This window comes from Callospermophilus lateralis, chromosome 12 (assembly GCF_048772815.1).
Source record: "Callospermophilus lateralis isolate mCalLat2 chromosome 12, mCalLat2.hap1, whole genome shotgun sequence".
Taxonomy (NCBI): Eukaryota; Metazoa; Chordata; class Mammalia; order Rodentia; family Sciuridae; genus Callospermophilus; species Callospermophilus lateralis.
The window spans coordinates 69739658-69755862 of record NC_135316.1 but is presented as its reverse complement, the minus strand read 5'-3'; the positions used below and the strand labels follow the sequence as shown (position 1 = coordinate 69755862).

The 16205-nt window shown below is 35.4% G+C and overlaps 1 protein-coding gene across 2 annotated transcripts in view; it reads right to left on the bottom strand.

The window, feature by feature from the left end:
• The window catches only part of Gtf2f2 (general transcription factor IIF subunit 2), a 156226-nt gene that overhangs the window by 58346 nt on the left and 81675 nt on the right, over positions 1–16205 (bottom strand). For both annotated transcript variants that reach the window (XM_076872402.1, XM_076872403.1), the window contains exon 5: positions 5350–5431. In XM_076872402.1, coding sequence (XP_076728517.1) covers positions 5350–5431 — 82 coding nt within the window. The remainder of the gene's footprint in view (positions 1–5349; positions 5432–16205) is intronic.

Sequence of the window (16205 nt, the reverse complement as noted above, 5' to 3'; positions counted from 1 at the left end):
AATACAGTATTTATAAATACTACACTTTGTAACAGTCATTTTTGTTACTATGAGTTTAGCTCAGAGGTCACTTGCTAAAATATAATAAAGGAAAAACTCACTGATTAAATCTAAGAAATCTACTGAACCATGTCAAGGAGAAGTTTTCTGAAAAAAGTGCTTTCTCTTCTAATCCTCTGTAATTGGAAGTCTAGTCATTTCTTACTCTGTGTATGATGTACATGTATATGCATTTTTATTTATTCATTTTACTTTGTATGTGTTTTTTGCTGGGGATTAGGGATTTGCCCAAAAGCCTCACAAATGCTAGGCAAGTGCTCTACTACTGAGACATACTCCCAGACCACTTTTTATGAAATGTTCCTACATTTATTTTTTAATCCCCTTCTCCTCTTCAGGGAGCAAGGGGTGTGTGTATTGTATACATACACATATTTATATGTATAAAACTGAAAAAAAATCATAGCTTTCAAGAGTAGTTCTTTGGAAAAAACTCAGAAGCTGAATACCAATGATTTCCATCTTTTCATATATAGTTTTGCCATTTCTTTCTACTTTAAATCATTTCAATCCAAAAATATTTTTGGATATTTATTATTTGTAATGCACTATCATAGAGAATACAAAAAGAAAGGAAGGAAAGAGGGAGAGAGAACAGAAAGAAGGAAAAAAATATCACAGTCTCTGCTCTTATACTTTTAATCTTACAGAAGATACAACTTATACTCCCTAAACAATAGAAAACATAAGACATTATTTATATACACCATCAAAGAAGAGTAAGTACGTAAGAGTAAGTAAGTTGAAAAAAGGACTGGGCATGGTGACACACGTATGTAATTCCAGAGGCTTGGGAGGTTGAGGCAGAAGAATCACAAGTTCAAGGCCTCGGCAACTTAGTGAGACCCTGTCTTAAAATTAAAAAATAAAAGGGCTGGGGATGTTGTTCAGTGGTTAAGCACCCCTGAGTTCAATCCCCGGTACCAAAAATAAGAATGTAGAAAAGAGGAATGGTGGGTCCTAATGGATAGGGCAATGCAAACTAGGAGATGGTTTTGCTGAGTGACACCTAGGTGTTTTTTGTTGCTGTTGTTTTTTGGTGGTGTTGAGAGTTGACCCAGGACCTGGTGCATGCTGGGTAAGTACTCTACTACAGGAGATTAGAGGATTTACCCAAAGATCTCACACATCCCGACATGGATTGGTTTTAAAGACGAAAAAAGATCTTAGCAGAGGTAGATCAGAAGTTCTGGGTGGAGAATAAAGCACGAAAACAAAGGTATGAGATGGAGAAGTGCCTTGCATATCTAGGATAACGACTCCAAGTGTGATACAACTCTTTTATGTCTACATAAAGGGAAATAGCTGAAAAATGAAGCCAGAAAATGAGGCAAGTGCCAGATTATTAAAAACACTTGAATATCATTAAGGAGAAGGCAGTCATAAGAGTCCTTGAAAAACTTTGAGCATAGGTGTGAAATATCTAGGGATATGATATCTCAAGTACTAACTTGCCAATTCTGTTCTTTCAAACACTTCTACTTTAATGTTACCTACATCTGGAAATCTACCTTTATATCTTACATTCAATGGCAGTGGGAAATTTCTACTCCTCTACCCACTCTAGCATCAGATAAGTAGATTCCTTTAAAAACCCTGGTTTTTGTCTGGTTCAACAACTGTAAACCCTCTAGAGAAAAAATAGTATCTTGCGATTTTTTTTAAAGAAATTTTAAAAATTTGAGCTTTACCTTAGCGATCACAGTATATATTAAAAAATGTTGAGCAGTTATAAATAAAATACATGAGATACAACTTATAACATTATTTTGCTCTTTTGAGAGTTTAATCATTAGTGTTTTCTTGTAACTCTAAGTACTTTCTGCTTCAGGTCTTTTAGGTATATTGCCAATTAGGATTTAAATTAAAATAAACATGGAGGGACTGGGGTTGTGGCTCAGTGTTATAGCGCTTGCTTAGCATGTGTGAGGCAATAGGTTCGATCCCTGGAATCATATACAAATAAACAAATAAAATAAAGGTATTGTGTTCATCTATAACTACAAAAATATTTTTTAAAAAAATGAAACCACAAAAACTTCCATATCTCTCCTCTCTCATTGGTATAAACCTTCTTATGCAATGCATAGGATGGTAGGGTGCCCATCTGGGATAGTCATAGCCTGATATGTACCTAGGCCATAAGAGCCACCTTCAGCTAGAGAAATACTCTAGCCTACAACTATAAAAATTTGAATTAAATACTACTAACTCCACCTCTAAATATCCACAAAACCTAGTTTCTCATCTTCCTTCTGACTGGAACCATGTTGTTTTGTCCTTCAAAAATTTCGTACCTGGGTTATTTCATCAGCATCAAGCTTATCTCCCTGCTTCTAGTCTTTATACTATGGTCAGAATTATCTGTGGAAAACACAAATCCTTTCACATCCCATTCAGCTTAAAAGTTTTCTGTATCTCCATAATAGCGACAGTACACAAATTCTGAATTCCTTACATAAAACTCCTTAACATTTTAAACCTTATCTTTTGCTATTCATTCATTCATCCAGGATTTACTATTTATTATGTGCCATAAGTATTCCAGATATGTGTGTGAGTGAACTAAATAACATGTACCAAAAACTAAAGCCAAAAAACAATCACCAAAAAATCCTGTTCTCTTTAACTGCAGCAGGGAGGGGCTGGCAATAAATACATGTAAACTATACAGTTTTACAGGAGATGATATGAAGAAAATACAGGTACAGAATGAGGTAGGGTAGCCAAAGTAGGTCTTAGTAAAAAGGTGTATTTAAGAAGAAACTTGGAAAGTGAGGATCCATGCAGTCATTTGGAGAAAGGCTGCTCCGGGCAGAAAAGAACAGCCATTGCAAAGGACCCAATTAAAACCACATCTAGAGTGCTCAAGGACGTTAGGAGATTAGAACACAGCGAAGGAGAAGGAGGGAAAAAGGGGAGGACAGAGAGAAAAAGTATAGGCAGTGGTAGGGTGATCATCCAGGCCCCTGCTGACCATTATTACAAAGATTTGGATTTTATACACAAGCACTGCAAATGATATGAGCAGAGGAATGGCATGATCTGACTGATTTTAAACAACTGATCCTCCTCTGTGTACTGCGCAGAGAATAGGCTATTGAGAGACAAAGATAGGAGTAGAAACTCTGATGAAGGTGACTGTAGTAATCCATGATAAATAATGGAAGCACCTGTGGGTTGTAAGAAACTGCCAGACTCCAGAGTGTAATATTTTGAAAGTATAGTCAATGAGATTTTTCTGACACACTGAAAATGGGATAAGAGAGAAGTCAAGATGTGACCAAAGTTTTCTGACTGTGGAAATGAGAGGACAGACTTGGAATTATCTGAGATGACAGACTGTTTGTGATCAGGTTTTGGTGAGGCAGATCTGGAGTTCAGTTACTGACATAGTTGAAATGCTTATTGGACATTCATCCAGGTTTTCATATACACGTTTAGCATTCAAGAGAGAAACCTGGGCTGAAGCTTCTGTTGTCTTTTACAAACGCTGCATTCCAGATTTACACAATGACACATAGATCCCTGAACTTCATGTCATGTCTTTGTGTTCTGCATGTTGTTTTATTTTTATTTTCTTAATACCTTCATTTTGTTTATTCATTTTTATGTGGTGCTGAGGATCAAACCCAGTGCCTCACATGTGCAAGGCAAGTACTCTACTACTGTGCCACAACCGCAGCCCCTGCATGTTGTTTTACATTAAATATTCTTTACCCCTGTTTTTTTCACTTGGTTAAAAAAAAAAAAAATCTCAGCCTTCAAGACTGATGTCATCATCTATCATCTACTTCATGAAACTCAGATGGTCATCACTTCCTGAATCATCCTGCTTCCTTTCCTAAGTCACTTTAAGGAAGGACTAAAATATATAATGGTTGGACTTCTAGCACACTTAAAAGGCTGAATTATTTTCATTTCCATTTTAGTAAGAAAAAAAGCAGCCATTTTACAAACACAGCAGGTTATTTGCCTGCTGTCATCATCAGAAATCTTTAGAAACCCTTTAAAAGAAATGAAGATCACAGAAAAACATATTGGCGAGCAGCTCAGTAGCCACATTTTGTGGGTTTTTTCCTATTTAAGTAGGTGTTTGAAGATGATAAGTCTTCAAAAAGTATCATATGATAAACTTTACTAAAACAAAGAATGAAACATATTTTGTTTTCCAAAGCTACTTTCTGTTATAAAATGTTTCATTTTGGTTGTCATCCTTTTTCATTTGCTCTGGGAAAGCATATAAATTAGAAGAATAATAAGATAAGAAATCAGTCTCTCTCTGTGCCATTCCCAGGAGACACAGTTCAAACTAATTGAGAAAAGGGGGAAAATTTAAAAGATGATGTAAAATTTTAGACATGATCAGGTTCATCAACCCATCCTCTTTCATAAATGAAAATGCTGACATCCAAGAAGCTGCTGCTGCCACTGAGCAGGATGCTCAACCACCAAACAGATGGTACAGCTCAGTCCACTGAAGTGCAGGCTCTGCCAGGGCAGAGACTATTGGCTGTTCAGTGCACTACTGTTTCTCCAGCTCCTAACTAAGAAAGCACCTGGTAGACAGTAAATGCTGAATGAACAAACAAGTGAACTTATAATTCTAAATCTCATGGGACCAACATACCACAAATAAAACTACAAAGCAGGTATACATAATACATTTCAGGGTTTAGAAAATTGTTAACTACTTCAAAGTCATAATACCCGAAATATTAAGAATCTGCAATCATCATCTTTAAACATAAATTACAAATGCTACATACACACAAAAGTTGCGGGGCAGGATTCTGAAACAAAATCTCTTAAGAGTACATAAGCTTGTTTTAAAAAAAAAAAAGTTCTCTATAGATGAAGAAAAAAATTATACTTCAGCAACTATACTTGCTTCATACAGTATGGTATCTAGATATATATATTTCTCTGTGTGTATATATGTGTGTGTGTGTATATATCTATACATACATACTAGGAAAATTACAGCCTTAGAAAATAAAATAGTGCAGAAGACTTATGACATGTCTTTAGAGAATCAGAATTTAAAAGGACAACGAGAAAAAGTACTCTAAAAACTCTGACTCCATAATATATTAACACAGTAGCTTAAAGTACCTCAAACAAACAACCCAGGTTCTGGAAGTTCCCTAGTACCAAAAACACTCTTATTTGGTTTTAAAACCAATCAGTCTTTGAAGCAAACATCTGCAACAATAATTGTGGTTTTCATGTAGTCAGAAGGCAATCTAAACATTTTAAATTGAATCATTTCAAGTTACAAAACACTACCTCTTTAATCTCATGTAGTTTTCACTGGCAGCAGGTCGGCATTCGGCTCTTTGTACCACTATTCCTTCCAGTGAGAGTTTATCTTGAATGAAAGGGGAAAAAAATGTATTCAGAGATAACATTCATCATTTTCAATGATGTAATATAAAATCAAATATAATTCACAGTAAAAATCAGGGAAACTATAAAGTTTACAGCCGTATCACTAGTTAGAATAGAGAAAAACCTTATTTCAGCTAGTAGGAAATTTGACTCATGTCACATTTGTTTCTTGAGCTGCTGTAGCCCCTTGCCAATAACAGCTTTTATAAACTTAGTTCTTTCTAAATAAAGTGACTTAAAAGGGCATAAAATCAAATAAAAACTTTTTGAAGGGCAGGGAGGCTATTATCTTTGGCAAAGAAGTAACTTGTGTGAAAACTGCTAGTCTAAACCTCTATATCAAAGGTGTGTGTGTGTGTGTGTGCGCGCGCACGCGCACGCGTGCGTGTGAAAATAAAATAAAATTCTAGAATGAGCTGTGTCTAGAAAAGCCGGTCTGCAAAATACTGTAAAAGTGGGCGGGTCACTGTCTAGGTTATATTGTGTACCAGTTTAGCCTGCCTGTTGCTCTGACTTCTTTTTCTCAGCAGAATTATAAATTTGAGTGTGGTCAAAAGTGAATCCGTTAGGAATACTTACCCAAAGAGAAAGGCAATTACCTATACCACTAGTAATGCTTATAGTGATCCTGACATAGGGGCAAAGCTGGGATTGTAGCTCAGTGGCAGAGTGCTTGCCTCACATGTATGAGGCACTGGGTTCAATTCTCAGCATCATATAAAAAAATAAAAATAAAATAAATAAAGGTATTGTGACTATCTACAACTAAAAAAAATATATTTTAAAAAAATCACATGGGGTAACAGGAAAAGGAAACAAGAGCTAGCACCTACAGTGAGCCTATTGGGCAATCAGCATTTTGATACAGTCACAAGATAGACCTTACCTATTATATAATATGTATATGAATGTCTCACTGACACCAGCTTTACTATAACCTGGAAATGTATGACCATGGTTACAAATAGTTTTGGTTCAATCATATTTCTAAGAGAATTCACCTGGGTTTTAAGAAGAGATTCAGGAAATCCCCTGGCTAATCAGGAATGCATTTATGATTCATCACTTTAGCATGAATGACTTCTTTCATTCCACCAACATTAACTAAATATTTACCACACAAAGGGAACCATCTAGGCATTGTAAAACCAATGATTAAGATACAGAACTGTCTTCAAGACACATACAATTCACTGAAGTAGACGGCACTGAACGAAATGTAGAATGCACACAGATTTACACCTGCGTGATTTTTATTAGAAGATCTTTCCTCTAGGGACTGTTCTTGACTTTTGTCTCCAAAGGATTCTGTACCACAGCTCCTAAAAACTAATTGCTAGTACACTGTGTGTATTCAATACTTCCAGGGTCTCTCAAGGCAACATATGCAATAAATCTCAAGTGCAGGTCATGAAATGGCTGGAGAAAGCAATGACGAGCAGCAGCATGCCTACCTTATACCAAAACATGCCCGGAAGGAAATAATTAAAAAGCCATCAAATTTTTGTATTAAATTAAAAAAACTAAAAATAATTTCCTCTCATGAGTGAATTTAATAAGATTAAAATTTGAATTTTCTTTTAAAGCAAAAACAAATCTTATATTCAAGTTTGTCTCTTCATTGAAGCTGAAAATTCTATTAAGAAAAAGTCTCAGGCATAAAAATATCATCAAGATTGGGAAATTTTTAATGTAAAAGTATATAAAATTTATGAGAAAAAAATCTAATATTGGGACGTAAATTAATATTTTAAAATACCATTGCTGAAAGTAATTTAATCACAAATCCAAGTATTTACTAATGTTGAATACTGAAAGAGCTATCTCTTAATATCACTTGTAAATGCTCCCCACTTATTCAGCAGTATCTACTCCAGGTGGACAGGCTGAATTTAATTTTTAGTTCAAATTTTCTATAGCCAACCTTCTCTGTATGATACCTGAAAGGTAGAAAGCAGGTTCAAAGCACCTGCCCATTTCAACTTGATAACTACTCTCCTCACTATTCTTTAGTCAGACCTTTACAGGTCACTCCTGTAAAGCAATAAAATTCATCACCTCAAACCATAATTTTCTGTCCATCATGTCTTCTTTTAAAATCTTAGCTAGCTTCCAACTGCTACTCAAGTAAAGAGGAAAGCCTTAATCATCAGCCATGAATTTTCTGACCAACTGGCTGTTCTTAAATAACCCCACATCTGTTTGCTTTCCTTGCCCCTTCTCCCCTTAAATAAACTTAAAAGGCCCATTTACTTATGATATAGCCCCTAAGTGTGATTTGCCTGCTCTTTTTAAAAGCCAACACATACTTTCTAAAACCTACAGGAACAGATTCTCATATTTTTTTTCACTAAACCATGCTATGCTTCTGCTTCAAAACATTGCTTAAGTTTCAAGGGAAACTTTTATTTTAAAAGCTCCCACTTGAATACCATTGCTGTTAATTACATATCCCATTCATTAATACAGGAACCTTACTTAAAACTACTTTGTTGGACCAATTTGAAAGACCAAAAATATTTGAAAAATAATCCAGTTTATTCTCACACATTTATGAACTATTTCCCAAGTGCCTATTATGTAAAAGATCATTCAAAGCACATCAGAAGAAACAAAGATAAGCAAAACATGGCATTTACCCTCAAGGAGTGCATAGCTGAGTATGGCCATTCTTAAACATGTATTCTCTGTAGCATATATCTTAAATAAACATAGCTTTATTTACCATTTCATGGCATATACATATATCAAAGCATCGTGTTGACTATAAATGCATACAAGTTTTATTTGTCAATTACAAAAAAACCCCACATACATAAACGAACAGATTTACATTTTTTAAAGTATAGAAATCCTAAAATAATTTTCACTTTTGTAAGTTTTAACTACCAATGGTTGGTAGTTTAAACTACCAATATCACATTGGCAAATAAGAAATTTTTGGAGAATGAGAGTCAAAAAAGCAAAAAGGTTTAGTGGTATTATGAAAATAGTTTTGATCTCATAGACCCCTTGAAAGGATCACAGGAACCTCTCTATCTAGCAGTTCCCAGGCACACTGTGAGTGCTATAGGTCTAAGTAGGTCACGAGACAGGTATATTTAATACAACAGAAACACTTTTGATACATCTCCACTTAATCAACTTCCAGATTAGCAAAGACTCTCAATTCCCCACCATTAAATACAGTGACAGATGCCCACAACTCACTATACACTAGTGGGTAGCAGGTTCATCTCTAGTACTCCCACACACTTCTGCTCAAACTCTGCTAGAACTTGTTGCTGCTAGTTTTATAATTACACAATCTGATTATGTATTACATAAACTCAAATAATGGGTCTAAGAAGGGGAAGATGTTTCTATGAAAACTAGACTGAATGCATTGGTAAGAACTGATATAAAGGTAAGTTGTTAAAAAATACTGTTAAATTAGGTAAGGGTGAGACAACTGCAGACTGAAAGACAAGCACATAAACCTAGCAGGATTTGTGCATCAAATACACACACACACATGTATACACACACACATACACAAAATACATACTTGTTTCCCAGGGTCTAAATTCTTAGTCCATTTTTGAAAGAAACTCAAATGGAAAATCTAGCCAAATTATGGGTTTGATATCCAGAAGAAAGAAAGCAGGTGGTCAATAAGCATCCTATGTTCAAGACAAATGCCTTATCTTACCTGTGCATAGCAGCTAAATGTACATTTATAAGTTTTAAGATAAACTATTTGAAGCAGGTAGAAAAACATACTGATATCTTTTGTATATGTGTGTGGGGGGGGCCGGGGGTAAGCGGGGAATGAATCCAAGGCCTCACACATACAGAAAAAATGCTCTATCACTAAGCTAAATCCTCAGTCTTTTTTAAATTTTATTTTAGACAGAATGCTATGTTGCCAAGGCTGGACTCAGGCTTGTGATCCTCCTGCCTCAGCCTTCTGAGTAGCTGGGATTATAGGTGTGCACCACTGCATCTGGCTTGACAAAATTTTTAAATGATTTCTTACCTGTTAATTTAACTGACCAACTTCTAGTCCTTCCATATGACCTACAGGATTCTACTGTACAAAGGAGAATACAAGTTGAGATTCCAAATGTTATAAAACCAAGACATGTAGAGGGCCCTGGGATTAAATACACGCATAAAGACATTCTAGTTGGGGATCAAGAAGAGCTTTGATGGAGAAAGCTAAGCTTGTGCTGGACCTTAAAAACCAGGCAGGATTTAGAGAAAGTGGTAGTGGTGGGGTTGAGAAGGAAGAGCACCGAAGGGGGTGGGAACAGCCTTAGCAATGGCCATACTTGGAATTTTCAACTAAGAGACTCATACCACAAGCCACTGGAAGGACATGGTCTTGCTAGCAATCTGAAGAGAGGCCACACAAGCTCATCCTACCGAAGACCTTGGAAATACTGTTTTTATCTTTCTTTCCCTAGGCATGGCTGATCATTTAACTCTTCTTTGGATTAGGGAAAAATTCTAGGATCCTTTCAAAATTCTTCTCTCACCCTAACTGCTTTTTGGGCCAGATTGGTTTGCTAATTGGTTTCTGCTACTTACAGCCAAGAGAATGCTAATAAGTATAAACGGGCAATGGTGTTTTATTTATATATATCCTGCCACCTAGTTTCAGAGAAAAACGTGAGAGAAAAATTTAAAGGGTAAGTACACAAATATATCCTATAAAAAGAACTAATAAGTTTCTAGTTAGGATTCTGTCACTATTAAATAGCAGTGTTACTTTGGAGAAGTTACTTCACATCTCTGAGTCTCACCATCTATATAATAAAGTTACTGAAATTTCTGACATCTCTTCTAGTGCCTGTGAATGATAAATAAAAACCCTGCCTCCCCTTTAATTGGGAATGTTTTATTATTTTATCAATGTTTAGTTTGCTTGTTCTAATATTTTCTAAAAGACCTAGGTTTAAGTAAAATTTCCTTGGGTAAAAATTAGAGAACACTGTTTCTTGAAAGGACAACAATAAAAAGTTAAGAAGCTTGGGGCTGAGGTTGTGGCTCAGTGGTAGAGTGCTCACCTAACATGTGTGAGGCACTGGGTTCGATCCTCAGAACCGCATAAAAAAGAATAAAATAAAGGAATTGTGTCTATCAATAACCAAAAAAAAAGTAAAAAAAAAAAAAAAGTTAAGAAGCTGCCCAAGACTTGAAAATATTCTAACTTCCCCAAACTGGACCTTCCTACTCTACATATTAATTTGAGATACATTCTATGCTCAAGAACTGAAGAGAAATAACCAAGTAGCACTTTTAACATGATATTTTTTAAAGGACAGCCTTAATTTGTTTGAGTTAAACTAGTAAGCAAGCAGGAAGGGTGCTTATTAGCACTGGCATGTAAGTAATGAGATCAGACATGTTAGGAAGTCCTTAGGCATCAGGAAGTTATAGGCATTCATTTCCACAGACCACTCGGGAGGCCTTTAAGAGCACTTCAAACTCTAGCTAAAACACAATTCTATGGGCTAGTAACCAAGACTTTGGACAGATCCTTCAGACTTTTATTAAAGGGACTCTTCTTTTATTTACATCATTCCTGAGTCTATACTCTTTGGAAAAGGACAGAAGAAGTATTTCCACAGAACAAGTGCATTTAAAAGGTAAACCATTTTTAATATTCCTAGTAATCTCCTTTCTTCTCATTTAAAACATTTTCCTAATAGTTTTCTGCCTGTGGGTCTCAGGGTAATGCCACCTGGCATCTTAACAAACCAGTTTGGCAAACTTCTTATTCCTATATTTTAAACAGGTGAAAAGATTCAAATTTGTGAACTGATGTTCTGATTTCTATTTGCCTTCAGGAATTTTAGAAATAAAGTTTATGCTTAGATTTCAGTAAACTAACTTACAGGGTTGGTTAGTATGTGATTATTTACCTCAAAGACAACTAATATCAGATATATATATCCTAAAGTTATCTATTTATACATGTTTTCTTATAATTATGTTCAAATTACAAATATGGCAAATGTGCTGAGAATTCTCAAGTTAAAATCAAAACTAAAATCCTTAATTGGAGGACTAGACTCAGTATCAGGAAAACAACTCAAAATCCTCACCCATAATGCTGCCCCTCAACTTCTTCACATGAACAGGGATTCCTGTATAAAAGATTAAGTTGTAATGTTACCCAGAGTGTCTGTGAATGATAAGACTAGTTGTGCAGAGCAGAAAGTTGTTAACTAAGGTACAAAATGTGTGAAGGAGTCTGGATGGTCCTATCAGTTTATGAAAGCTGTATGACTTTTGATTAAAACAACAACAACACACACAAAAAAACTAGTAAATAAATGAGCATTTTAAACACCACATTTGGGCTTGGGTTGTGGCTCAGCAGTAAAGAGCTCGCCTTGCACATGTGAGACCCTGGGTTTGATCCTCAGCATCACATAAAAATAAAGAAGTGAAATAAATAAATAAATAAGTGAAATAAAGGTATTGTGTCCAACTACAACTAAAAAATAAATATTAAAAATAAAATAAAATAAACACCATATTTGTATATTTTAATATTCATAAAGCACTTCAGACTATAATCTTCTGTTTTTTCTATCAACATGTAATTAAAATTAATAATAAAACCTCTTAAATACAAATGTGAACATGATGTTGTATAAAGAGACATTTTTCTATTCTATTCCCAAAGTTGCTTTCAAAAATAACAGGCATTGGCAAAAATAAATAGATTTATACAAACAAGTGCTGTTTCTATAGCATACACAGTAATGCTGTGTTGCAATAATAAAAGAAAAGGGGCATGGAAGTTATAGTACTATAACACTGGTTGAGTATTCCTTATCCAAAATTGCTTCTAATTTCTAATTTTCCTGGATTCTGGAATATTTTCATAGGCTTTACCAGTTGAGTCCCCTAGCCCTAAAGTCCACAAATTATATTCCCCCCAAACCATTTTGGATTTCACATTTTCAAATTAGGGATATTCAATCTGCAGTTTGTTTTAGTTAGACCTTTATTAAAAGATGCTATCTAGCTTTAGTGACACTTAAAATAAGAGAAAGCCTTAAAACAATAGCAAAAGTGACTGATAAATGTATAGAAAAAGTCTTCTGGAAAGATTGTGTTATCTGAAGTACAGACTTAACTATAGTGCTATACTTAGTTAGGTCAAATAGTGTCAAATACTATCATAGATGTAATGAGGACCACAAGGAAGAAAAATACAGACCCCTGTGCTTAGGAAGACTACAGTACAGCTGAAGGACACAATATTTGTTAAATATTTCCAGAAGATTCAATACCACACATTTTTAAATCAGCTGAATATGAGTCAAATGTTTAATTATGCCTTGAATAACTCTTGTTCTCTTTACCTTGTTTAATTAGTAACAGCAGTGATATCATGACTAGTTCAGTTAGGATTTTCAATATACTTTGATACTAAGAAATCCTCACAACTACATGGTAGAAATTATTTCTCCATCAAGGACTCCTCTGAGATAAGAGCTCTTTCCTGAGTCCATCAATTCCCTTAATATGGTGTTATGTTTTGTTTTGTTTTGAAACTCTGGTAAATCATCAGAATTACATGGGAGCTTTTTAAAAATAACTGGGCCCACTCCCAAAGATTGTGCTAGAACTGCACTGTGAGGAAAGAAGTAAGGAGTGGCATTTTTATGACCTCCCTAGATAATTTTAATATGCAGCAGCCACATTTTTTCCTGTCTTTCTCTCTTCTTTCTCTCGTCTCCTCTCCTATCTCCCCCCTCCACCCTTCTGTGTTAATTTTATTTTCTTGAAAAATGAAAGGAATAGCTCACAGAGCTGTTCAAAAATGCCATCAATTGCACTGTTCATCATTATTTAATGTACCACTAAGAAAGACAAAATACTAGCATTAAACTTTGACAAGCCAATGATTTTAAGACATACCTCAATTTCAGAAATGTTAAAAGTGAAAAATATTAATATGAGACTTCTCCATCTAATCTATAATTACTCTACTCCACATATGTTCCCTTGAGCTACCATCTACTATCTCTCCCTTCAGGACCCTTCTCTCTTCTGCACCATCTCATCAATAAAGACTGAAAGGAACAGTGGAGGGCTGGGGATGTGGCTCAAGCGGTGGCACGCTCGCCTGGCATGCATGCGGCCCGGGTTCAATCCTCAGCACCACATACAAACAAAGATGTTGTGTCCGCCGATAACTAAAAAATAAATATTAAAAAATTCTCTCTCTCTCTCTCTCTCTCTTTAAAAAAAAAAAAGAGTTCCTTCTCTAAAGGAACTCAGAAGTTCTTTAAAAAAAAAAAAAGAAAGAAACAGTGGAGGGGCAGAGCATTTGGGAGCAGAGACCCTCTTTGTTCACATATTTCGTAACAATTCTACCTTTACATGAGTTTTAAAAATCATGTCATTCATTTATAGGTCATAGGTATATTAACGTAAATAAAATATTTTTTTCCCAAAGAGAGAATAAAATTCCATTTTGGCAAATAGCACTATAAAAATGAGTTCTATACAGTGTTATAATTTCAGTGTTAGTTGATTTGATGGCTCAATGAAGTGCTTTTGCTCATCTGGTTACAATAAAATTTTCAGGTCAATAATAACGTATATGGCTACACTTCAAAATAAAAGCTTCATTTAAAAAAGCATAAAATATGCCTTCTGCTTAGAAAATTATAAAACATAGGCTTTCCTGAAAGATTAATCTTCCTCAAAATATGGATTAATATGATTTAATAAATTGTTGTCAAGGTTACTTCTGCACTTAAAAGCAAAGAAATGTGGAATGGAATTTTACCTGAACTTCTTAGCTAGTCTGTCATTTTTATTTGCACTTTTTTGATACACAGTACTGTTTTCTTTCCTCAAATGAGGCTAAAAAATTCACCAATGTAGCCAAGTTTCCTGGGCCTCTATGAAGACTTGGTTCAACACTGCAAAACACTTATATGTGTACTCACTTGACTGGAATGACACATTCACATGATCTTTTGGTCAGAGGTTGTGTCCAATGAGTCCTAGGAAGGTTCAAGCATTCTTGCATAGTTCCTGAGATGCTGTGGTCAGTTATATAAGGTGGCTTACATTGTATTTGTCTTAGTGTGATTCCAGTCCCAGAAAATATTAATGCAGATGAACTTTATATTACAAAATGAAACTAAGTATTGACAAATAGAAATAGATTAGTTTTGAAAAATCCTCAATTCTTGAATTGTTAATATATAATACAGTGTCATTTATTTTTTAGCACACAAAGAGGCTAAAAAAATATTCACAGAAATTATCACCTTGTTTCTCACATCTAATGCCTTTAATAGGAGGCTATGAACAAACAAGCCACATTTCAAAAAGAAAAAGAAACTCATAGGAAGGTCAAAGCACAAGTCAACAAACTGGAAAAATGTGGGGAAGTCCTAGATAGAAACATAGTGCCAGATTTAAGTAGAAACTGATAACTGCTTCTCTAGCTATAGGTAGTTTTATTCTTTCTATGTAAGAGGAACCAATCCTTTCAAAAGACAGTCATACAAGATGCAGGTGACAAAACCAAAAAGATTTGGTAGAGGTGTTCTTATCAAAGGCAGCTCCTAGGACATGCCTTTTCCTTGAAAAGCAGTGGCTGAGTGCAGAGGAGTGATCTGTTCAGTCTAAGGGAACTGTCCAACCAAAAGACACATCTTCCTGATAAGGTTCTACTTCCTTCAATAGCACAGGAATATTTCTGGAATAAAAATGGAGGAAGCACATTATTATGATGATGTCCTGTATCGATAATGATGATGGCAAGAACCTTGTTTCCCCATTAGAAGTTGGCAAGAAAGATGGGAATTATTTTCATTATCCTGGAATAAACTGTGCCTAATGCAGACAGTAAGAGATGTTATCTCATAGTGGAGAGTTTTTGCTGGAATTTGGTTAGGCATTTGGCCCAACTGACTTCAGGAGAGGCTCATCATACCAAGGGTTTCTTTAAATTGTCAAAGTGGCTAAAGGGCCATTTTGTGTACCATTACAGTTGTCTAAATTAGAAGCATCTAACTCTTATAAAGAACTAAGGTTGTATCTTTCAAAATTTTGTACCTTTCCGCCTGCAAAGGCAGATGAAATCCTTAAATCTCGTTATCAAATGCACCTAGGCATGCTAACCTTTGAAGTGTGGTTAAGCCTTTCTGATAAAATGATTAATTATAGTTTGTATCTGCAGCAAGGCAGAGAAATATAGTCACATAAATAAGGAATGTTTCCCTTGGTGTAGGTACAGAAACACCATTTTCTAGATTTAGGGACGTGTGTGTGAACCTCCTCAACACTACCTACAATAACTATCCCCATACCAAGTGGACAGACTTACGACAGACTTACAAGTGGCCAACTTGGCCCTCTCTTAAGGAGCACATGTACAACAACAAGCAGCAATGATCAATAAATCTCTATGATGGAGGTAATGTGGATAAGCTGGAGACTAATGGAGCAAAGACTACAGAAAAGAAAAGTATCATGATTCACAGCAGCTTCTAGTGAGGCACTAAGATCAGGCTTCAGTTAACACTATTGCTGCCAAGCCATAGGTGGCAAGCATGTTTGCAAAAGTCAAGTAGACCAGATTGAAGTGAGGAGTGAGGAAAAGTGATCAAGGGTAACAGGCACATGATGGGGTGGATCAGCATCTATCAAGGCAAGCCTGGAGAAGTGCATTAGTGACTGAAAATTTGGCAGCAGAAACCAGAAGTGAGTTCACAAGTGTAAGGAAT